At 42.0% G+C, this 14,187-nt stretch overlaps 1 protein-coding gene across 4 annotated transcripts in view; it reads left to right on the plus strand.

Moving 5' to 3' along the window:
* xirp2b (xin actin binding repeat containing 2b) overlaps nucleotides 1-13,418 on the plus strand; it is a 32,673-nt gene extending 19,255 nt beyond the window's left edge. For all 4 annotated transcript variants that reach the window (XM_061971683.1, XM_061971686.1, XM_061971685.1 and 1 more), the window contains 3 exons: nucleotides 107-9,227; nucleotides 13,079-13,209; nucleotides 13,280-13,418. In XM_061971683.1, coding sequence (XP_061827667.1) covers nucleotides 107-9,227; nucleotides 13,079-13,170 — 9,213 coding nt within the window. In that variant the 3' untranslated portion in view covers nucleotides 13,171-13,209; nucleotides 13,280-13,418. The remainder of the gene's footprint in view (nucleotides 1-106; nucleotides 9,228-13,078; nucleotides 13,210-13,279) is intronic.
* Nucleotides 13,419-14,187: the final 769 nt, after the last annotated feature.

Raw genomic sequence — 14,187 nt, forward strand, 5'->3', positions numbered from 1 at the left:
CTGTTGATGTGATGCTTTATTTGTAGGTGTTATTATTATGTAGAATAATTATGAGCTGGATTTTAAGTTATTTACCCCCAAATGTCATTTTTGCTCTTTAAATAAGATTGGACGTGACATCAATCGGTCTAACTGGTCCTCAAATGTGAGCCAAAACACCACAGTAACTAATGAGGTGCACCATGTGGCCGAATCAGATGAAACAATGGGAGCCATTATTGATTACGAGGACTTTCCACCACCACCACCGCCAGCAGTTGAAGATGCTGATTACCTTCCACCTCCACCGCCAGATTTACTTCAAATGCCATCAGACTGTGAAAATATTCCAGCCAACAAATACTCACCTGAGCTTCAAAGACCTGCAAATCCGTCAAAAATTGTTCTTAGCAAAGATGCTTACTTAAAGCAAAAGGGCATGTCTGAGCTGAAGCGTCTTTACAAGCACATTCATCCAGAGCTTCGGAGAAATATAGAGGAGGACTTTTACAATGAGTACCATGAAGCTGTGAACAACCAGCGTTACGGCCAAGAGTATATGTATGAGGAGGATGCTGATGTCACTGATGAAGAATACGAATGGGAAGAGATTCTGCCTGGTGACGTTCAGGCAAGGCGTTGGATTTTTGAAAATAAGCCACTGGATGCCATCAAGGATGAGTACCCAGATGAAGACGAAGACAACAAAAAGATTAGCGAAAAAGAAATGATTCTCGGAAAGGATGTGCGACGTACGGCGTGGATGTTCGAAACCAAGACGATGGATGAGCTGGGTCCACGTGACACCAGTTCCACAGAATATAAATTCAACAAACTTGACAAGGGAGACGTCCGTGCTGCAGCGTGGTTGTTTGAAACCCAAACATTGAACAGTGTGAATAAAATGCACAAAGAGGAGGAGCTGACGAAAGAGATTATTTTCACAGAAGAGGATGGTAACGCCACCATTTACATGGTTGAAAATAAGTACATGGAAAGCCTGGGGCACACAGAGACCATTGACGAGAGCCACCTGCTGAGTTTGAGAATGGTTTTAGAAGAAATCGATGACGAGGTAAAAACTATCACAAGCACCTTTGACACTCGCTTTAAATGCATCATCATGGGACAGTCGAGTCAGATGTTAGAAATTAAATCAGTGCGTAAAATTGAAACCGAACTGGAAAACTCGATTGCTTCACGTTGGCTTTTTGACACTCAACCTCTTGATGTGAACAACCCCCCTTCCTCTTTGAAACTTGTGTGTAGTCTTTCCATGGAAGACAGCATCAAAGGAGACTGGGGCCGATGGTTGTTTGAAATAAAGACGTTGAATTCTCTTGATGAGTTGGACAGTGAAAATGCTGAAAATGAGCGAGTCGGAGCAGATGTGCGCAAACACTGCTTAGTGTTTGAAACCCAACCCATGGATTCTCTCAAGGATGATGCCAATGCCAAACCTCAAACTGTTGAAGACATTATCGGAGGCAATGTTAGATCAGCAAGAAACTTCTTTGAAAGCAGCCCTCAAACTGAGAGGAAGAACTGCCCTGAAGTCGGAAAACTTCAAAAGACTTTAATGAATGGAGAAATAAAAGGTGACGTCAGACATCAAAAGTGGCGCTTTGAGAGTCAGCCCTTGGAGCACATTCAAGAGAAAAAGAAGGAGATAACACGTACCGTCAATATTGAAGAGGACCTCACGCAGGAAGATGGCACGAGTTGCAGGGCAGATGTTCGTAAAAACTGCTGGGTGTTTGAGACTCAGCCAATGGACACGTTAAAAGATAATTCAAACAGCCTCTCCTTGACAAAAGAGGATATCATTGCAGGAGACGTGAAATCAGCCAGGCATTACTTCGAAACAATCCCGATTGAAGAACTTAAGGAGCTAGCAGAGGTGGGCAAACTAAAAAAAAGAGATGAACTGGAAGAGGAGAGGGGAGATGTTAGACATCAAAAATTGCGTTTTGAAAGCCAACCTTTGGAGCAGATCCGAGATGAAAAGAAAGAAGTCGTCCGAACAATCGATCTGGAAGAAATTGACAAAGTGGACGTAACAAACTACAAGCAAATGTTTGAGAGCACAGAATTAAACAGATGGGATGAGTCTCAAAGGATCCTTGTGGAAGGCATCACAAATGGCTCAGTGCAATCTAACAAGAATCTCTTTGAGTCGGGGCTATCATACGCCATGCAAGATAGCTCAGGCCACTTCCATGAAGTGAAAACTGTGCGTCACGAGGAGGTGGTGAGCGGTGACGTTACAACATACAAATGGATGTTTGAAACACGACCAATCGACCAGTTTGATGAAAGCATCGACAAATACCAACTTATTAAGGGTATATCCAAACAGGAAATAGAATCCGGTGATGTTAAAACTGCCAAGTGGCTCTTTGAAACACAGCCTCTGGATGCCATTAAGTACTTCAGCAACATTGAAGATGAGGAAAAGGAAAGTCAAAGCCAAGACATTATGAAAGGAGATGTAAAAACCTACAAGTGGCTATTTGAGACGCAACCAATGGACACCATGTATGAAAAATTGGACATGAAGAGTGAAAGTCAATGTGAAGAAATGCCAAAGGGAGATGTAAAATCATGCACATGGCTTTTTGAGACACAGGCACTTGATACCATACATGAGACAGAGACCATACTGAAAACATGCACTGTGAATCAAGAAGACATTCAAGGAAAAGACGTAAGAACGACGTGTTTTCTGTTCGAGACAGAGAAACTGGAAAATCTCTCTGGGGAGGATCGTAGCGCTTTCAAGCACATCACAGAGATTGACATTGCATCTGGAGATGTGTCAAGAAAGAAGTACATTTTTGAACACAACACATCCGACATCATGACATCAACGTCTGAGGAAGTGATGCAACATATCAAGAGGGAACGGACAGAAGACATACAAAAAGGAAATGTTGTGACCTGCAAATGGCTCTTTGAAAACCAATCCATAGACAACATACACGAGGGGCAAGAGGACTCAGTGAGAGGCCGCACTGTAACGGACGTACACAGAGGAGATGTCGACAAGGGTCGCTTCATCTTTGAGACCTTCTCCTTGGATCAAATTAAGGTGGCAACCTCTGAAACGGACCTGTCCACAACACAGATTGTTTGCAATGACGAAGAGAAGGGCGATGTGAGAAATTACACCATGATGTTTGAAACTCAGCCACTTTATGCCATTCAGGACAAAGATGGTTATTACCACGAGGTCACCACTGTCACGAGCGAAGAGGTGACACGGGGAGACGTAGTCGGAACACGGTGGTTGTTTGAAACCAAACCGCTTGACGCTATTAAGGACTCAAACGAGGTTTACATCTTAAAATCAGTGACACAGGAGGATGAACAAAAAGGAGATGTGACCTCTGCAAAGTGGAGGTTTGAGACACAACCTCTGGATAGGATTTCGGAAGATGAGAAGCCGTTGATGAAGACTGTGGATGACATTCAAGGTGGCAATGTAAAGATGAATAAAGAACATTTTGAGTCTGAGACTACGTCGCAGGAGTCTGTCAGAACAGTCAACGTAAGTGAAATACAGAAAGGAGACGTCAGGACAGCCAAATGGAGATTTGAAACCCAGTCAATCGACAAAATAAGAAGTCTGAGCTCAGAAAACCTTATTGAGACTGTTAAAAAGGAGGAGGTAGAAAAGGGAGATGTGAAGCATTCCGTTTGGCTCTTTGAGAAAAATCCTCTCGACCACATCAAAGAGGTGGATGAAGACGAGGAGACACATGTCACTCAAGAGGAAATTCTCAAAGCAGATGTAAAGTCAACAACGTGGCTCTTTGAAACTACACCTTTTGATGACTTTAACGAGACGAGAACAGAGAAGACAGAAATTCTGGGGAAGAGTGTCAAGGGAACGCTTGAGAAGCTTTACAGTCAGAAAATGGTGACATCGAAAGGAATACTTATTGAATCTGATGAAATTGGCGACGTTAGGATGGCAAAATATCACCTAATGAATCAGCAAACTCCGGAGATTCAGAGAGAGGAAGTTATCAGGGGGGATTTGCAGACTATAATGATGAATCTTCTAAACAGGCAGGAAAAACAGAAGCGGCAGGTGGTCATCAAGTCTGAAGAGAAGGGTCATATCAGTACAACAGTGCAGCAGCTATTCAACCAAGATAGCACTAGCAGTATTGAAAAGGAAGACATTATAAGAGGGGACATCCAGGAAGCCATCCATAACCTATTTAATGAAACCGGCTCAGCCAAACATGGAATTCTCATTCAGGAGGATGAGAAAGGAGACGTTCGGATGACCATATATTCCCTTCTAAACAAACAAGACTGTGTTGATGTTGAAAAAGAAGGTGTTGTAAGAGGTGACATAAAGAGTACTCTGCAAAGACTCTCCAGCCAAGATCAGCCCGATCTGACAAAGAAGATAACCATAGATGACACTGAGAAGGGAAATGTCCATTTTTATTCCACATGTATCGAATCTGGGGCCCTCACTTATCTAAAACAGCTCCATTCAGAACCAGATGAAGAGCCGACTGACACGTTCGAGAAAGAAAAGATTATTGGAGGTGATATTGAGGGCACCAAAGTCATCCTCAGTCGCAACCAAACTCAAATCGAGCGCACAGTGGATGACATCATAGCTGGCGATGTTTATAACACGGTGAAAATTTTCATGACGGAGCCCATCTTGTCATTAGAGAGTCCCCAAAAGGAGGAGATCGTTAAAGGAAATTTGAAAGCTGCTTTGACTTCATTGTCTGAGTCAGTTAACCAGACAGTTGTTGTGGAGAAAGAGGAGGTGGTGAAAGGCAACATACCCAAAACTATGCAATGCCTGGAGAGAGCGCAAAAATGTCACAAAGAAACGGACAAGCCACATATCATTCCTGGAAATATCAAGGGAGCTCTGAAATCTCTTGAGGAATCTGTAACTTCCCGAGTAGAAGCTGCTATTGAGGATCTCGTCCCTGGAGATGTTAAAGCCACATTAAGATCTCTTGAGCTGGCCAAGAAGTCGGTGCGGGAATTGGAAAAAGAAGAAATTATGAAGGGCGATATTCACACAGCAATACAATGCCTACATGACGCGTCTGCTGATAAAAGAACATGTCAACAGGAGATAGATGTGCAGGGAGATGTCAAAAGAACAATTAAGCTTTTAATGGAGCCTCCATCTTCACCCAAAATGCAAAGGAGCTCGAGTATTGAAGAGCTGAAAGGTGGTGTCAAGATGTCAATGAAATCTTTATATGAGACACAAGAGCAAACTGAGGTAGAAAAAGAAGAAGTGGTGAAGGGTGATGTGAAAGGCACCATTAAATCACTGTTGGAAACGGCACAGCGTGAAAGTCCCAAAGTGAGACAGGGCGCCTACAGAAGAGTGCGAGTGAAACAGAGGCCTCCTGACAAGAATCTAAATGCTGAAGCACAGAGGAATATACAAAAAATTAAAACTGCTGCTTCAGCTGAAAGTCAGTCTGTCATTAACGTGACTGAAACGATTCAATCAAACTCTTGTACAATGGAGCAGAGCAAAAAGCAATCAAAATCTGTAGTGGAGCACAAAACTATTACACAAAATCACGGCATTAAAACATTGAAAACAGACTTTTGCAATCTGAAGGCAAAAGGAATGATACGATTAAATAAAACCAACGTGGAAACCAATGTTTACACCCTGAAAGGACAGACGTCAGAGCCTGATCTGCCTCTTCCTCCACCACCTCCACCTGTGGTAGACATTGACCTTCCCCCTCCACCTACGCCTCCTCCACCCTCGGTCAACTCTGACATTGACCACCTTCCTCCTCCACCGCCACCACTTACCAATGAGCAGGACTTCCTCCCACCACCTCCACCTCAGCAAGAACTGGAAATAATTCAAGCGCAGGCAGTTAATGTCTCACCAGCGAAGACCAAAAAGATGAGAGTCAAGAAAGTCAAAGCTCCGACCTTGTGCCCTGTGCCAAAGCTTGAGTCTAAAGTGGAATCATACCACGTAGCAGGAGCGAGCAAGTCCATAATTACTGCACGCACATCAACAACAACTGAAGTCCCTCCCCAACCAGAATCACCACAGCCGCCAAGGAAAGTTTGCATTTCTCCTATAAAATTCACTCCTCCTCCTTCCCCTCCACCTCAAATGAGAGGGAAAGCGAGTAAATTTAACACCGCATTAATTAAAGCAGAGGAAAAGTACCGGAAGTTGAAAGACGAAAACACTCCTCCAAGCACTCCAACTCCTCCCTATATAAATAACACACTTACTGCAGGGCTTCAGATCATTACTACTGGAGATTTAAAGCAGACAAATAACTTACCCATGGTAACACAGAGCTCAGCTGTGGGGATTAATTCAGACTTCTCAACATCCAAGCAGATTGCTGTCACCAACACCATCCAGGGCAACATCAGCACCAGTCAGGAAACAACACTCGCAGGGTCGACCACAATATCATCTGCCAAGCAGGAAATGGTTGCTAATGAGACCTCTAAAGGTGTCTCTTTTCAAAAGACCTCCTCTATGACTTCCATGAGACAAGAGACTAACGCAACGACAGCACAAAAAATTGTCTCTGTTTCCTCCAAACTGTCAACTCAGACAGCCACCCAAGTCCTGGGTCTACCCAAAACAGGAGAAGAAACTACTGATGAGAAGAAAAATGTGGAAGGTCTGAAAGTAAAGGGATCTGAGAAATATGAAAGAAAAAAAGATGAATCAGTGGCCTTTGTTCAAAAAGTGAAACATGACACAAGTAAGCCGAATTTAAAGAAACTCCAAATGGAGACCAAGACAAAGGAGAAACCAGAATTACACAATAAAACAGAAACGTCAGAGAAAAATGCTAGATTACTTAAATTTAGTAAATCTGATGATAAAACCACAGGTGAAGAGAAAGTTGCTGATAAATCGAAGACAACGGAAAAGGCAGAAGCTACTGTGAAAATTAAAACAGCTAAAACACATCAAAAGATGCGAAAGAGTAATAAGCATGAAAAGCAGGTTGATCTGAAGATGGCAGAAGAGACAGAGACACAGGTGGGTGTGAAGCTTCCTGTTGAGGTGAAAGTAATCAATGAGTCTAAAGAGATGAAACCAGAATTAAAGCTGGAGATAAACGCAGCTAATGCTGTTGCGATAAATATAATTGACAGCCAACCAGAAACTTCAACACCAATAAAGAAGAAAAAGAAATCCAAAAAAACAAAAGGGGTTGCACAATTTGGTCAAAATAAAGACGCTGACATAGAATCAAAGGCAGCCATTTCAGAAACGTTGAATCAAACACTAGAAACAATTGCTGCTTCCCTAATGGACACAAGAGTTACAGAAGAGCACTTTCAAGTCAAGAATGAAGCGGTAAAGGCTGAAAGCAAAGGGGATTACAACTCACAGCAGAAAAAGAAACCTCAAAATCAACTTGTGGGATGGCAAAAGAAGAAAGCAGCGACAGTTGTTCAGAGCAGTGCACAGACTCAGCAGGAAGAAAGTCAAGCTGACCCAAATAAAGTGTCCCTTGAGTCAGAGCAAAATGACAAGGTAAAATCAACATCAAAAGTGGAAGCTCAAAAGCAACTAGTCCCAGGCTTTTTTTCGTATATCACAGGTATCCAAACAATTTCCAAAACTGTGATCGGTACGGTGGCAGATTGCCTCACAAGCCCACAAGTGCTTGACAAAACAGGGCAGTCCATTGCAGAAACAACTCCAAAAGCTGATATGAAGGAAAAACATGAATGTGAGACATTGGCTGAGTCGGCTACATGTACCAGAATATCCAAGATCAGCGTTGGTTCTACCAAAGTCCAGACCCAAACAAAGAGAGAGACCTTGCATGAGAGAAGGAACGAAGAAACAAGTCAAGTCAAGTCTACTGATTTTCGCGCACCCTCGCCATCATTGAGGACACGCCCTCCCTCACCTACGTTTATCACCATCGAGTCTGTCCGAAGGACAGATTCCCCCCAGAGAGTCACTCCGTCACCTACGCTGCTGCACAGGCCAGCCACACCTCCCCCGCCCCCACGGCGCAGCGGCGAAACCCCAACGGCACGCCTCACGAGAATTACACCCTCTCCGACGTTTGACAAAGCTGAGAATTTGGAGAGGCTGAAAGACACGACAGTGAAGCTCTCACGCGGTATCACACCACCTCTGCTAATTTCTCCACAACTGATCTGTGAAAAGAAATCTGAAATTGTGGAAACACCTTCATCATTCCATCGGCAGATCAAACTTGAGGCCACCGGCCACTCAGAAGAGATGCTCTGGAAGACTTTTTCAGCAGAACCTGCAAAGATAGAAAAAGATACATCAGAAGATCCGGAGACTTTGAATGCAAAAAACTTCCAGAGTAGCTCTGAGATCAAACTTCCACTTTGTAATGATGTCCCTGAAGAGACATCTGAGCTATCATTAGCTTCAGTTAAAGAAAAAAGAGAGTTCTTTGAGGAGGCCCAAAAAGCTGAAATGAATAAAAGCTACATACGCAAGGAACCTATTGCTATTCCTGAACGACTGGGCCCAGACCTGGAGGAAAGTGAACAGGAACATTTGCATGAAGTAAAGGCCAACCCTCCTATGGCGGACCTTGTAAAACAATTAGAATCCACAGAAACAAATATTAGAAGGGAGTTCATCCCACTTGACGATGATGCGGAAGATTGTATCAAAGAGATAGATGAGGGAATGCCAACTTTCAATATTCAAGCAATTAGGAATGTTTTTGAAATGGACGAGCAGAGTTTCTTTTTAGATGAAGAGAAAAGGAATGATGAGGAGCCGATCTCAAGCCGACAAGAAGCACCAGCCAACACGTCAAAGCTGCAAAGTCCTCCGGAAAAGCAAGGAGGCTTTGAGCAGAGCACGACCCTCCTTCCTCAGAAAAATGTGCTAGAAACTATACCCACAAATTCATCAGCACTTTCTGAAAGTAAATCAATCACAGAGCATTTCTCAAACGTTGATGGATTGGGGAGCAAGGTCACCACGACAATTGTCAGTCAGCAGTCTGGCAGCGCGTCAAGACAGCCGCCGCCTTTCTCCTACGCTGACGCCGTGAAAAGGAAAGCTGTGGGGGCAAGGAGAGCACAGACTTATGACGAAGAGGCCACAGAGAACTTGCTGAAGAACTTTCACCAAACATGGACAGAAAGTGAGACGGTTTTCAAGAGTCTCGGCTGCGCCGTCTCAAAGGAGATGACATCACAGGTGGTGTCGCATCGTCAGACGAGCAGTGTCTCTGGTAAAGAACCATGAAGCATGTTCAAAAGCAAATTGATGGCATGGATGTCAAACTTGCTTGTGTTGAGAACTGGCATGTTAAGATTCTTTTTAGGAGGCTCGAGCACACTTGAGTTTAAACTTAACCTTTCTAACAATAGCACTCTTGAATATAATGCATTTAATATTGTAACAATGCATTTTCACAAAGTTTGAACTAAACTGGCATGGTAGTTTAATATTGCTACAAGTCCCACAATGCACATTGTCACCTGTGGTGTGTTCCATTTGGGAATTTCTCAGTTCCTAGTTGAAAGTAACAACTGGAACGCACCTCGAGGTCCAATTTCCTAGTAGGAGAGTCCTCACCCCTCCAGGGTTGGCATTAAAAAATCTCTACTTTGAGTGAAAACAGTAAAATACACTTCTGCAATATCCGTTATAAGCACTTTTTACTAGTTTTTGTCACATTAACAATCAGCCACACGTTTTATTGTTGGACGTAGAGTACAGGCCAACAGTTAGGACACATCTTCTCATTCAATGCAATGTTTTCTTTATTTTCATGACTATTTACATTGTAGATTGCATTGTAGATTGCATTGTAGATTTGCACACTCTTGGCATTCTCTCGTCCATGAGATTCAAGAACACCTGTGAAGTGAAAACCATTTCATGTGACTACCTCTTGAAGCTCATCGAGAGAATGCCAAGAGTGTGCAAAGCAGTAATCAGAGAAAAGGGTGGCTATTTTGAAGAAACTAGAATATAAAACATGTGTTCAGTTATTTCACCTTTTTTGTTAAGTACATAACTCCACATGTGTTCATTCATAGTTTCGATGTGACAATCTACAATGTAAATAGTCATGAAAATAAAGACAACGCATTGAATGAGAAGGTGTGTACAAATGTTGGCTTGCACTGAATATGTTGAGCAAAACAGACCACCGAGACAGAATAGTACTTGACCAAGTTTTACTAAAGCTTTAGGAGACCAGCCCTTACAACGCAACCACAGCATGACCAACAGAGGTCTAAATTCAAAGAGTCAGCTTATGTAGAGCAAAAACAGCCCCTCCTGCCCAAAAGGAAGTGCTGCTGCTACTTCAAAACAGATAAGGAACTGACCAAAACAGCTCCAACAGCTACAATGTAAATAGTCTTGAAAATTAAGAAAACGCATTGAAGGAGAAGGTGTGTCTAAACTTTTGGCCTGTACTGTATATGGTAATATAACTATAGTATAACTAACCTTTTTTCATGTAATATTTGCATTTGACATTGATAGCAATGGCATCTTTATGTTCTGTCTTCAATCACTGTGTTCGAAAGTTGCAGAATGAGTGCATATTTGTCCAGAAAATGTTTGTATTTAGATAAGGAAAGGGCAAGAATAGCTTGCATGGATGTGGCCGTCTTGATTCCCGACTTCGTAACCGGAATGCTCATCGCTCAATAGAACACACCATTACTGAAGCTGTCTGGCACTCCCGTGTTGGCGCTTATGTACTGTAGTTCATGTCTGTCAATTTAAAGCAGTAGTTTTATGACATACAGAGGTACAAAATTATGACGGCGTGGCGCAGTGGAAGAGTGGCCGTGCGCGACCCGAGGGTCCCTGGTTCAATCCCCACCTAGTACCAACCTCGTCATGTCCGTTGTGTCCTGAGCAAGGCACTTCACCCTTGCTCCTGATGGGTGCTGGTAGCGCCTTGCATGGCAGCTCCCTCCATCAGTGTGTGAATGGGTAAATGTGGAAGTAGTGTCAAAGCGCTTTGAGTACCTTGAAGGTAGAAAAGCGCTATACAAGTACAACCCATTTATCATTTATTTATTTATTTGAAGCAGATTACCACATATACTTGCGTTGCAAGCTGGTTAGCAAGAGTCTATTAGCAACATAGCTATGGTTAGATGCAACTGCGCGCTGTAGGCAATGCTAAGGGATATACCCTGGTGGTGGCCACTTTCCTATTTAGGACAAAACAATACAATGCATTGTATATTGAAAATAAATCATAACCTGCTTATTTCTCAATCGATTTTAATGCTTCCTTGTCAACGTCCAAACATGTGCAATTAATACAAAACATTTGATTAAAAAAATCATTTGTATGCCTTATCTAAGAAAAGTTATTACTTGTGTCCCTGTTTGAACAGTATGGCGTTGTGTGTAACCACACTTGATGTCTTTGTTTCCTTGCTGTCTTTATTACGGCAGACCATGTGACTGATGAGGTTGATTTTGAAAATATGTATACCTCACTTGATTGAGGTGAAATTGGATGAATATATTTGCGAGTTAATAAAATTTGAAGTTAATATTTGTTTTTGCCAATTTCGCCATTATTGTACTAATTGCAATTGACGTTCTGTTTAGATCAGTGGTTCTTAACCTTGTTGGAGGTACCGAACCCCACCAGTTTCATATGCGCATTCACCGAACCCAAACTGTAATCATAAAATGATGTTATTATATTAAATAAATACTAATAAAGATATACTTTACAAACAAAGTGACAGGAATGTACACATGATCCCATGTTTACATCTCATTGTGCAACATGTGAATGTTTTAGTGGGAACTAAATACGATATCTGAAAGGGGTACACATTATTTCCAAAGTAGGACCCCCCACCCAGACATATAATACTAGTACACAGCTCATGAAAAACAATATGTTATAGTCATTGTAAGTGGGCCAAAACACTTATATTAGAAAATAATCTCATGGAAATGACTGCTGTCATTTGATATTAATAATAAAACCTTGAACTTGTTATTTAGTCAGGTTTGGGACAGGTGTGCTGCAGGTCTGACGTTGCTCACATGTGCTCCACTGAATGCTCAAGGAGTTTTTGCATTTGCTCACACATATGGAAAATTAGAGGGAACATTGTTTGGGGGTATCCATAATATGCCGACAGGTAGAAGTTTTTATTTACACGATGAGTCAGGCGTATCTTGACCTCAGCTCTGCTGAACCCCTGAGGCCGACTCACCGAAGCCCTAGGGTTTGATCGAACCCAGGTTAAGAACCACTGGTTTAGATTCTCTCCAGGTACACTGCAATACAATAAAGTCATGTTAGAATATTGGTGCACATTGGAATGATGGCATTGGTTTAGAAATTAGTAGAAAACGTGATGATTTTAATTTACAAAACCCAAAAGCAGTGAAGTTGTCACGTTGTGCAAATGGTAAATAAAAAGAGAATACAATGATTTGCAAATCCTTTTCAACTTATATTCAATTGAATAGACTGCAAAGACAAGATACCTAACATTTGAACTGGAAAACTGTTATTTTTTGCAAATATTAGCTCATTTGGAATTTAATGCCTGGAACATGTTTAAAAAAAGCTGGCACAAGTGGCAAAAAAGAGTGAGAAAGTTGAGGAATGCTCATCAAAGACTTATTTGGAACATCCCACAGGTGAACAGGCTAATTGGGAACAGGTGGGTGCCATGATTGGGTTTAAAAGCAGCTTCCATGAAATGCTCACTCATTCACAAACAACGATGTGGCGAGGGTCACCACATTGTCAACAAATGCTTGAGCAAATTGTTTAAGAACAACATTTCTCAACCAGCTCTTGCAAGGAATTTACGGTCTGTAATATCATCAAAAGGTTCAGAGAATCTGGAGAAATCACTGCACGTAAGCCATGATATTACGGACCTTCGATCCCTCAGGCGATACTGCATCAAAATCATTATATCATTTTTGTATGATAATTAATAAGACCTTTGTATTTTGTGGGTTTTGCTTTGATTACAAAAAAAGGTAAGTTTAATAAGCATGTGCTCGTATTTAATTGGAACATGGCCAACAACAATGATTTTGATATTTTGTTTTATTCCCCAAAAGACTCAGGTTCTCAAGTCAGAGCTCTGCCCGGTGTGTCGAAGGAGGGTCTATCCGATGGATGGATGGATTGTGGACAGAAAAAAGTACCATAAGTCCTGTTTCTTCTGTGAGCACTGCAAAACTAAATTAAGGTCAACCTTGCACTTTCTTCAAAAGCCACATTTCACAGCGCTAAATGAAGAGAACTATTTTCTGTTGCAGCCTGGCAAAGTATGTCTCTCTCCACGGACGCTTCTTCTGTCTGCACCACTACAAACAACTTCTCAAGTCCAAAGGGATGTACGATAATAGAGTAGAGCAGAGATGCAATGGATCCATCCCTGCAGACCACAAACTCGGATGGAAATACTCAACAAGTAGCTTAAGTTCCGTTGACGGGGACAAAGCAGACAGTGGTGAAAGCCCAACGACGAAAACATTTGAAGAGAGCAAAGCGCAGGGCAGCAAGATATCTGTTGTTTGGCCGCCGCAGGCTGATTCCCCAAAGAAAGCCTTTAAAATGGAGGAAGACATTCAACTTGCTAAACCACAGTGGCCCCCGCCAGACAGGTTCACCAGGCAGCAACACAGGGAGAGTGTTCCAACAAGTGTCCTTTAAATCCTTTTAAAGATGACATCATTAGGGAAATAAAGATTGAAGAAGTTGGAGTTAAAGGACTGAATGAGATGTATGTTGTAGAAGAAAGATGCATAGTTGTGTGAGCAGCTCAGTATGTTGTAGAAGTGGGAAAGGTAGAGGAAGTAGCGGGACAAAAGGTTGTGTTTCAATCATTTTCACTCATGTTAATAAATCAAATGTATTTAGTAATGGATTGACCAGAATTGTAAACAGACTCATTTTGGAGTAGTAATACTTTTCCCCACTATTAGTTGTGTTCCAATCTGAAAGTAACAGTTAAATGCTTTAAATTGTACACTCTGCAGTGCTCTCTTATATTCCTATAAAGCCAAAGCATTTTTGGCACCTGGTGTGCAGACAAGCTACTAAATTATTGTTATTTATTCAAAAGCGTACATCAAGCATACAACAGGACGGACTGCTAATAGTCATACATTTGTATCCTATTGTGAACAAAACATGTTGTAGCTTAGCTGATGATATGTGGATT

This window comes from Nerophis lumbriciformis, linkage group LG13 (genome assembly GCF_033978685.3).
Source record: "Nerophis lumbriciformis linkage group LG13, RoL_Nlum_v2.1, whole genome shotgun sequence".
NCBI lineage: Eukaryota > Metazoa > Chordata > Actinopteri > Syngnathiformes > Syngnathidae > Nerophis > Nerophis lumbriciformis.